We start from the raw sequence: 9,259 nt of genomic DNA on the forward strand, positions 1-9,259 counted from the left end.
ATATACACAGTAAAAAAGGGTATATGAAGGTTTAGAGATGCAGCATTTATACCAATGAGGTAGTTGTGATCAGTATTTTAAGTTCCACTTTAGGGTGGGTCTGTACTAGCTGCTTTTGATTACTTACATTTGAGCTATAAGCAGTAACGGACATTTGCACAAAAAGTGATATTAAACTTCCTCCCAAATTATGGGGCCATCCCCATGGTAACACCACATGTTGGATCCCACATTCACCAGATAATGGGGGTGTTTTCCAATGTGACTGTATTTGCAGTGTGAGTAGTATTTGTTCCCTTGTGTGTCACTTTGGCATCTTTTACCACTACCATGAGTTCAGCTGGATGCTTTACTCAGTACTGCTAATATACATAGAACGTAACAGATTTGAGTCAGTTGTCATGATTAATTAGCTATAGTCCCACATGGATTAGTTGTGGGATTTGCCTCTACTGCTTCACATAATTTTCAGTACTGTTTGTTCAAATGAACAACCATAAGCCACACATTACAGACATAATTATTCAGATATTCCAAATTACTTTTGCTACAGGGGAATTATGATAGGACTTTGTATTCTTGTTTTATTATTGAACTGCTCTTCAAAATGATGCAATATATATAATGATTATTGGCGGAAAAAAAGAAAGAAGGAAAGAAAGAAAGAAAGAAAGTAAGTAAGAAAGAAAGAAAGATCTTTTTATTGGATTAAAGCTATAACAAGCAAGGTCTTAATATTTTCTTTCTTGTTAGTTATCACTACTACTCTGTCTTGTATACAATATCTACTGCCTTGTTTTCAGTATCTGTTGGTTTAACTTTGTACTATAGAAGGGATGGAGACAAGAAATAGAAAAGAGAGGTTAAGAGAAGAGATAGGAGAATAGAGGCACAAAGGGGGGATTGGGAGATGATACAAGGATAAGATGGAGGGGGAAAGGAGATGGGAAGAGAGGGAGAAAAAAGGATATGAGGACAGTATAGAGGAAAGAAGAGAGGAAGGCAGAGGAGAGGAAAAAAGGGAGAATACGATTAATGGGTGATAAGATGGAGGGGAAAGGATGGAAGAAGCAAAAGAGGAGAGGGGAGGAGGAGGAGAAGAAGAGATCAGGGGATTGAGGAAAGAGGAGATGATCCTATTTAGGAAAGATTAAGGGATTAGGATGGCAAAGAGGAAAACATAGAGGAGTGCAAAAGTGGGGAGAGAACAGATCGTTTTTTCATTCTCTAAATTGTTTAGCAGTGCTCCCCACAATTGCAAGAGAAAATACCTGGTGTCATTGTTCCTGTCTACATTCCTGAACGGTATAAATATATAAATTATTCATCAACATCAGCATAAAATTTGCAGAATATGAATGTTTACTAATATATTTATTGCAGTGTACCATAAGTTCAAGCATAATTTGCTTTACCTTACAATATTGCCCAGGTCCACTTCAATTATCCACGTACAACGTAGATTATTATCATATGGAAAGGGGTATCCTGGTGATAAAATTCTGCCTGAAGATTCTCCTTTGAAACGGCCTCCACATTCAGCTAATTAGGAACAATACCAATAAGTATAGAAGAATTACAGTTACATTACAATTATAAAAACAGTAAGACAGCATCACAATATTTGTTCATGCTGGTGAACACAACATTTCATAAAATCAAGGAAATTAAATGCACAATTGCAAATAGTAAAAAAATCCATAGTTAAAAAAAAATGTTACCAATGCAGTATGGCAGAGGATAGTCCCAGGCTCGTCGTTCTCCAGTCATACATTTCAGCAGGCTGCTTCCATGCAAGGTGTAACCTGGATTGCATCCATAGATAATGGTGCTGCCAGCAAAATGTCCTTGGTCACTAATTTTGTATCCGAATTGTGGCACACCTGGGTCTTCACAGTGGGAGAGTTCAAAGTCTTTAAAAATAAGTAAGAAAAAACAACTGTTGATGAAATATATTCTCTTTATCACAAAAAACATACATATTTTTACCTTTTTAAATTAAAAGAGTGTTATTTTAAGAATACATAAGTGGCTATTTTTTATAATTGTTTTTTTTTGTGGGTACAGTTACATACAATCCTCGGACGTTAGCCATGACATTGGCTCTCCGCAGTCATTGGGTCACAGATGGCTGTGTGCGCAAGCTGTGGTTGAAGTCTGGTTGGAGGAACGTCCTAACTAAAATTGCCAGTGCTGGAATGCCTAGAAGAGCCTGGAAAAGGGTGTTGGCAGAATAGTTCCATAGAAAATGTTTATTGGTGTACATTAATGGATGGTTTCTCTTAATCTGCATTTTATTTCATGGGTTTGGGACTGTAGCAGTACTGTTTGTTTTGCCAGTGTTCAAGTGAGCTTGCAATTTTCTAATGTAAATCCATCTACTAGAGCAATAAGGCAATATGGCATACTTGTGTACTAAATAATTTAAATGCAAGATGCACTGGGAATTCTATATGTTTCAGATTTGCTATAGCACATCCACTGTTACATTCAGTGGTTAAGTTTTTCTGAAAGAACTGTGAATCAGCACCGTCCTGTATAAAATTGATTGATTTGGAATAGCTCTTTCAAAACTTGCTCAAACTTGAGGAATTATAATACGCCCAAGTAGGGGATATTGAGCTTTGAAAAGTTGCTAAATTCCAGAGTTTTTCAGCATATAAAAAGGAGACAAATGAGAAATGCAGATGTTAGTCAGAAGTTCCTTTTAATTTTGTACCAACAGGAACACTTATAAAGGACTTTAAGGGTTTGTTCACACCACTGACGTTCAGTTAGCTGCTGGAACTCACAGTATCTCATACTAAACTCCCCCTGCATTCTGAGATGGGAGGGGGGCGTGGTGGTGCGTTGAAGTCAATGGCACCACAGCTATGCCCCCATCCATAGTGCATTTACCCGCACCAGAACACGTGGCACATCAATGCTGCATGCACTATTTTTTCAGGTCACGCAGAACTGGAATGCAGGCATTGATGTGCCACGTGCTCGTGCAGGCGATCGAACTATGGGCGGGGGGCGTGGCTGTGGTGCCATTGACTTCAATGCACCACCACGCCCCTCCCCCTGGGGGAGATTAGTATGTGATACAGTGCGTTCCAGCATCTAACCGCACCGGAACACACTGGCCAATGTTGTGAACAAGCCCTAAAAGAAGCACTTGTCATGATCTTTTTATCTTATTGTGAAAATATTCCCCTAACAAGCAGGAGAAAGTATCAGGTAATATGTACAATCACCTTTGATGCATCCATATTCATCCATATTCAGATATTTCAATTTGCAATGCTGTGTTAAATTTAAAACTACATAATTTCTTCAACTAAATTGCAACTCCTCTCAAAATGGAGGTTAGATGTGGGTGGAGTAACTTGAAAGAATATACATTTTAATTATCATTTCAACTACTTATTTATTAGGCATGTGCATAGAAAAAAAATTTGTTTTGGATGAAACAAATGAAAACTAAAAACATTTTCATTTGTCTCGTCAAAGGAAACACATTTTAATGCCTTCAAATCCAAAACCGCACAATAAACTGCGTATGCGCATTGGAGTGTGTCCTGGTATACACTAAGATGGTGGTGTCTGTATATTTGGGTGCTGCCACATTGGTGTATATCAAAATAAACTCCAAAATGGCGGCGTGCATATGTAGAACAATGTGGCCACCGCTCATTCAACGTATGATGTCACCGTCACGTGAAATCATACACTACACCACCAAGATGGCAGTGGGCATGCGCAGAATGCGACAGCAGCCAATATGGCCGCCGCGCATTCTGTAGTCCAATTTATGTATTCTCGAATATAGTTTTGTATATTTGGGCATATAATAAATGTGTTATTTTGGATTCGGCCGAACCGCCAAATTAACTGAATTTCGTTGATTTGCAGGTTTATCCAAAACCGAATGCACATGTCTATTATTTATCTTAAATAGTAAATTAGTAAATTGGCTACATACTTACTAGTATAGACTAATTGAAAACCTTCATCAGTTATTTCGGAGTCTGAGTTAAATTCCAGCCACAAATGGTTTGATGTACTGCTAAGTGTCAGTCCTCTCAAAGATGACGCTGTAAAGGCTCCCATCAAGTGAACAGTATTGTCTTTCCCATCATATATCTAAAAAAAAACAAAGTCACATCCAAAATGTAAAATCACTCTATATGAAGAATGACACACATAACTTAAATACTTTAGTAATGAAGAAGGTTGATATATATAATATTGCTTGACATTAAGGCAAATTCAAAGACCCACATTCATTATTTATTAATTCTGGATACATTGGAGTTAGTGACAAGTAAAGATACTTTTAATACAGACTAATGATATCAGGACAGTAGTGGTGGAGCGCCAGAGTCAGGTCCCAGCTGCAACCGCTGAAACCCTGGTAGTTCTCATGAAAATAGCAAGTATCGACACTGGCATCTGAACATCCCTAATTGGAGTTGATTTGCTAAAGGCAAACAGACTGTCCACTTTGCAAGGCAATTTTCCCTGAGCTTACTGAATGAGAAGAGGTGAAGCACTGCTGACTTCCATCATCTAATCGTGTGCAAGCAAAAATACTGTTATTTTCCTTGCATGTGACTTGGCATTCTTTGCAAAGAGAAATTTTACCACAGTCACTAAACTAAGGGAACATTCCCTTGCAAAATCAAAAAATTTAATTGCACAGTGAACAGTCTGTCTGTCTTTATTGAATTAAATCCAGTTGTAATTGCCCGGAAATTTCAGTGAAAATCAGGGGATTATAAGGGTACAATGGACTTCAAATAAACAAACAATACAACTAAAAAATACAAAACTACCCTACATATACAAAAGAAGCTAAACCCTCTAAGTTAGTAAAAAGAAAAAAAAAGAGTAGATGCATTTGTCTTAAGCAGTTCAATCAGTGAAATGTAAATTTTTTTGGCTACATTTATTGCTGCCTGTGTTATTGTTTGAGAAACTGCACACTTAATTTCTTGGTGACAGAAACATAAGAACATAACATGATAGATGTTTATCCCTTCTTCATCATCCCCATCGGCTGAATTTCTCTCTATTTGTGCCTTGGGTTTTGATGATAACAAAAGTGTGCACCAACCACGTTTGACAAAATGCCTTGAGCACCAATCTCCTACCCAATGACACATCTCCGGCTCTTGCACTATTTCTGCACAGTGAACTTGCACAACATCAGTTTTAATCAATTATAATTATTTCCTTTATATTAAAAGCATGGCAGTACAAAAATGTAAAAGTTCTCTAATTTGATCATTGTGATGTTTTAAGTATGTACTGCTGGAAGGCTGGAAACCTTGACATGGTTTCTTGGACCATGAAACCTTGACATGTCTTGGAGAACATTTACATTTTGTACTGTCATGTTTTCAATATTAAGGGAATAAAGAGCTGTTGATTTAAACTGATGTCATACAGGCCTTCTGAACCCAGTGGCTTCTCCATAGATTGTGAAGAGTTTCTTGAGTAGCAAGCAGTGGTGACTTAATATTCCACTTTTACCAACCACCAATGTTGGGGGACATGTCTTCATGGCTACCAATGTGTGTGGACATTTCCCTATTAACCACCGATGTAGAGAGCCACTACAATTTTAACTGCCTGTTTTTATCTTCTGCCCAGTATTATTATCTGTTTAATTTCATAAGTGTTATTACTTAATATAATTTTGTTGTATAGAATTGGGGCATGTTCATAAATGATCCATCCCAGGTGTCAAACAATCAAGAAATAGGACATTCTTTATTTTCCTTATTTTTTTCCTTTAAACTTTCTACAACTTACTGATCATGCCAATGTACTGTGAGTTGTAGATATACTGTAATATATTTAGTGGGAGGTTCCTGACACCTAGAAATAATTTCAAGGGTTTCTTAAGGCTAAAAAGGTAAAGAAAGGCTGATATAGGGGTCTCAATTTTGTGACAGGGTTGAGCTAGATTATTCTTGGCTGAGGGGTTGAGGTTTGGGGTCTAACACTTTGATGTTGTCTATGTTAAATACAAAGTTCAGCTATAATTATTAGGCATGTGTGTCGGCAAACAAGTGTTTTGTTTCATTTCTATTTTACAAGCAAATAATTGTGTTTTTTCATATTTGTTATGTCAGAATGATTATTTTTTTAATGAATGGTTATTTCTGCAAAATTATTTATTTGGTATGCCAAATCAATTCGTAATTTTGGACGGAAGCTTTTTCTTTATTAGTAAAATTTGTTATTTCGGAAGACTGGCTTTTAATAGATAGTAGACAAGTTGTCTGAAATTCAATTCGGTTGGGGATTCCGATTCGGATGATGCGAAGATTCGGATAATATGATTGTTTCCAACCACATTCAAAAAAGGAATCTCAACGTCCGAATTAAACAAATGACTCCAAAGTTTGTTATAATTTCTTTCCGGTAAGGTGAAATTCATTACTGTTGTTATTTTGAGATTTGGATATATCCGAATCTCTGAATAAAGTACATTTCTCCAAATACTGTATTGTAAAAAAAACTAATTGCACATATCTAATAATTATAAATATGCATTTGGAGGGAGTTTAACCACTTTTTACTTTTAGTAGCAAAACAAGTGCCTACAATGCATTACTAAATGTGTTTACTTGATAAAACACCATGTAAAATAATATTTGGTGCACATTTAAAATGTAATTTGTAAATAAAGTCTTAACATTTTAAATAAATGCAAATGATCAGTTTGCCTGGGAGTATGACAGGAGAACAATGGGAGGAAATGCAAGATAAATTACTTTTGAAATGAACTTGAAATGGGGACGAAGCAGAAGACAACTGTTCTTGAAAAACTAGTCAAGCAGCACAGTGTTTTGTGAAAGCATTTTAACTAAGCCATACTGAGAATTATTCAGTGGAGAACCTTGGTTTCTTATCCATCATCCAGGAAATTAATTACACAGTATAGGTCCAGAATGACATTTAATATCTGCTTAACACCACTGAAATATGCTATGGATGACCAGAAGACAATTCCCTAAAGTCTGTTTAATTATGAAAAACCACATTTAGGGGCATTCTAAGGTGTATTCTATAACGCCTCCAAATAAGTGTGTGATATAGACTGAAATACTGCATTTAGCAGGTTCTTTTGTGTTGTATCAAACAGTATTTTAGTTTTAAACTCTGGGTGATTTTCCCAATAAATTTACCATATTTGGAAAGGTAGAGACAATGAATTTATTATTGAATGGAAATTTAAAGTATACATTTGTAGTCTGCTTTGCTTAAATTTAAAATTTACTAGGACCAAACTGAACCACATCAAACCTTATCTGATTTCTATTGATGAAATCATATACACGGTTTACCCTTATCCAGCTTGCTGTGGGCTGCTATTTTGACTCCCTACTGAAAAATGCTAGTTGCCTGGCAATCTCTGACTTCAGTGCTGGCACAAGACAGCACGGTTATTATAATATATATACTTGTTCTGGATAGGTGACACAGAAAGCATTGAAGATCACTGGGCCAGCTTAAAATCCAAGCAACTAGAATTTTCAGAACATGTTCATTTTAGGAACAATAGGGACAATAACTTAAGTAATGCAGTAAATTTAGATGTTGGCTGCAAACTTACATATATTCTATTCTAGATCAGTACCAAAATAACCTGCACTCTTAAAATAAACATAGTACAAACAAATGTTCTTTAGAGAAAAGTCAGGGAAATACATGGTCCTTTAGGAACTTCTAGAAGCTGGTTATGGTACTTATATATTTTTAATAAAAAACAACATCAAGAATTTCACTATGATCCTCATGGGTTAGGAGCGCCAATATAAATTGATGGATAGCCAGTTTTAAAACATGACTTTCCACATATTAGTGTGATTATAACCTGAAGGGTAAAGTTCCACCAAATGAATCCCCCGCCCCCACTAATTTATATTCATTTTATTTATTTATTACAGGTATTTATATAGCGCCAACAATTTACGCAGCACTTTACATAGTTGCACATTCACATCAGTCCCTACCCTCAAGGAGCTTACAATCTAAGGTACCTTATCTCACAGGTATACATAGAGGGCCAACTTAGAGAGGAGCCAATTAACCTACCAGCATGTCTTTAGAGTGTGGGAGGAAACCAGAGTACCCGGAGGAAACCCACGCAAGCACAGGTAGAACATGCAAACTCCTTGCAGATAGTGACCCAGCCGGGATATATGCCTTAACCATCTCTGATTAATTGTCCAAATAATTAAAAATAATAATCTATTTTTTTTATTTTTAATAAAAGACTGGTCACATGTATGTCTGTCACTATTTTTATGAATTAGTAAGGGTACATAGTACCCCCTACTCAAACACATGGGGGGAAGGCATCTGGGGCCCCCTTTATTTTTAAAGGGGGATTCCAGATTCCAATTAGCTATTCCAATTAGCTTCCTGCTGACAGACCCCCACAACTGACAGACCCCCACAACTACTGTGGTAAAGAGGCCCTTGTTCTCATCAACATGGTGACAATGTGCTTTGACAATGCACCGCATAGTATTCCCTCAAATTCGTCACATGATAAGCATTGCTGACTAACATTTTAACAGTGGACAGGCAAATATCTCATCTCCATGGAGACAATTATCTATCCATCTATATAGCTGTAATCTAAGCTTACAAGAAAGCATTTCGAATAAATAGAATTTGGTAAAAATAATCTTGGAATTATCTCCCATTTAATTAAATATTTTCAAACATAAACCTAAAAAAATTAAATCTTAAATAATTGAACATGAACTGAAAATAAACATATTTAAAGCACAAATGCATACTTTTTATCCGAATAACCTACTTTAAGAACATCCCCTTGTGCTAAGTGAAATGTTCTGGCTGAGATATTGATTCCTTTCCCTGCTTGTACTTGAATGCTGTAAATACATTCATGATTATTTTCATAGTTCAGTGGGTAATTCGGAGACAGCAGAATTCCTTCATTATTTGTTGCAGATGCTCCACATTCAGCTGCAGATAAAGTACAAAGTGAGAGAAGACATTTCAATAGGCAGTGCTGTGCTTTATAACTGCTTTCCCCAGTGAAACTGTAAAACATAACTAAGCACATTAACATAATTACTAACCTGATCCCTTTAAACTGGTGGTTTTAACATTCTTAGTGGAAACACAATTGTCTACTTATGGGGATGTACAAATCCCTGTAGTGGTATGAAAGACATGCTTTGGATGGCATGTGGTTAATGACTATACTGTATTGCTAAATGTTCAG

At 36.3% G+C, this 9,259-nt stretch overlaps 1 protein-coding gene across 1 annotated transcript in view; it reads right to left on the reverse strand.

The window, feature by feature from the left end:
• CSMD3 (CUB and Sushi multiple domains 3) overlaps positions 1-9,259 on the reverse strand; it is a 576,345-nt gene that overhangs the window by 371,205 nt on the left and 195,881 nt on the right. The window contains exons 19-22 of the mRNA XM_018567203.1: positions 8,828-8,997; positions 3,972-4,128; positions 1,722-1,913; positions 1,416-1,542 (exon numbers count right to left, since the gene is read on the reverse strand). Of these exons, the coding sequence (XP_018422705.1) occupies positions 1,416-1,542; positions 1,722-1,913; positions 3,972-4,128; positions 8,828-8,997 (646 nt within the window). The remainder of the gene's footprint in view (positions 1-1,415; positions 1,543-1,721; positions 1,914-3,971; positions 4,129-8,827; positions 8,998-9,259) is intronic.

Source organism: Nanorana parkeri, unplaced genomic scaffold, assembly GCF_000935625.1.
Source record: "Nanorana parkeri isolate BGI_ZX_2015 unplaced genomic scaffold, ASM93562v1 scaffold1019, whole genome shotgun sequence".
In the NCBI taxonomy this organism is placed as follows: Eukaryota; Metazoa; Chordata; class Amphibia; order Anura; family Dicroglossidae; genus Nanorana; species Nanorana parkeri.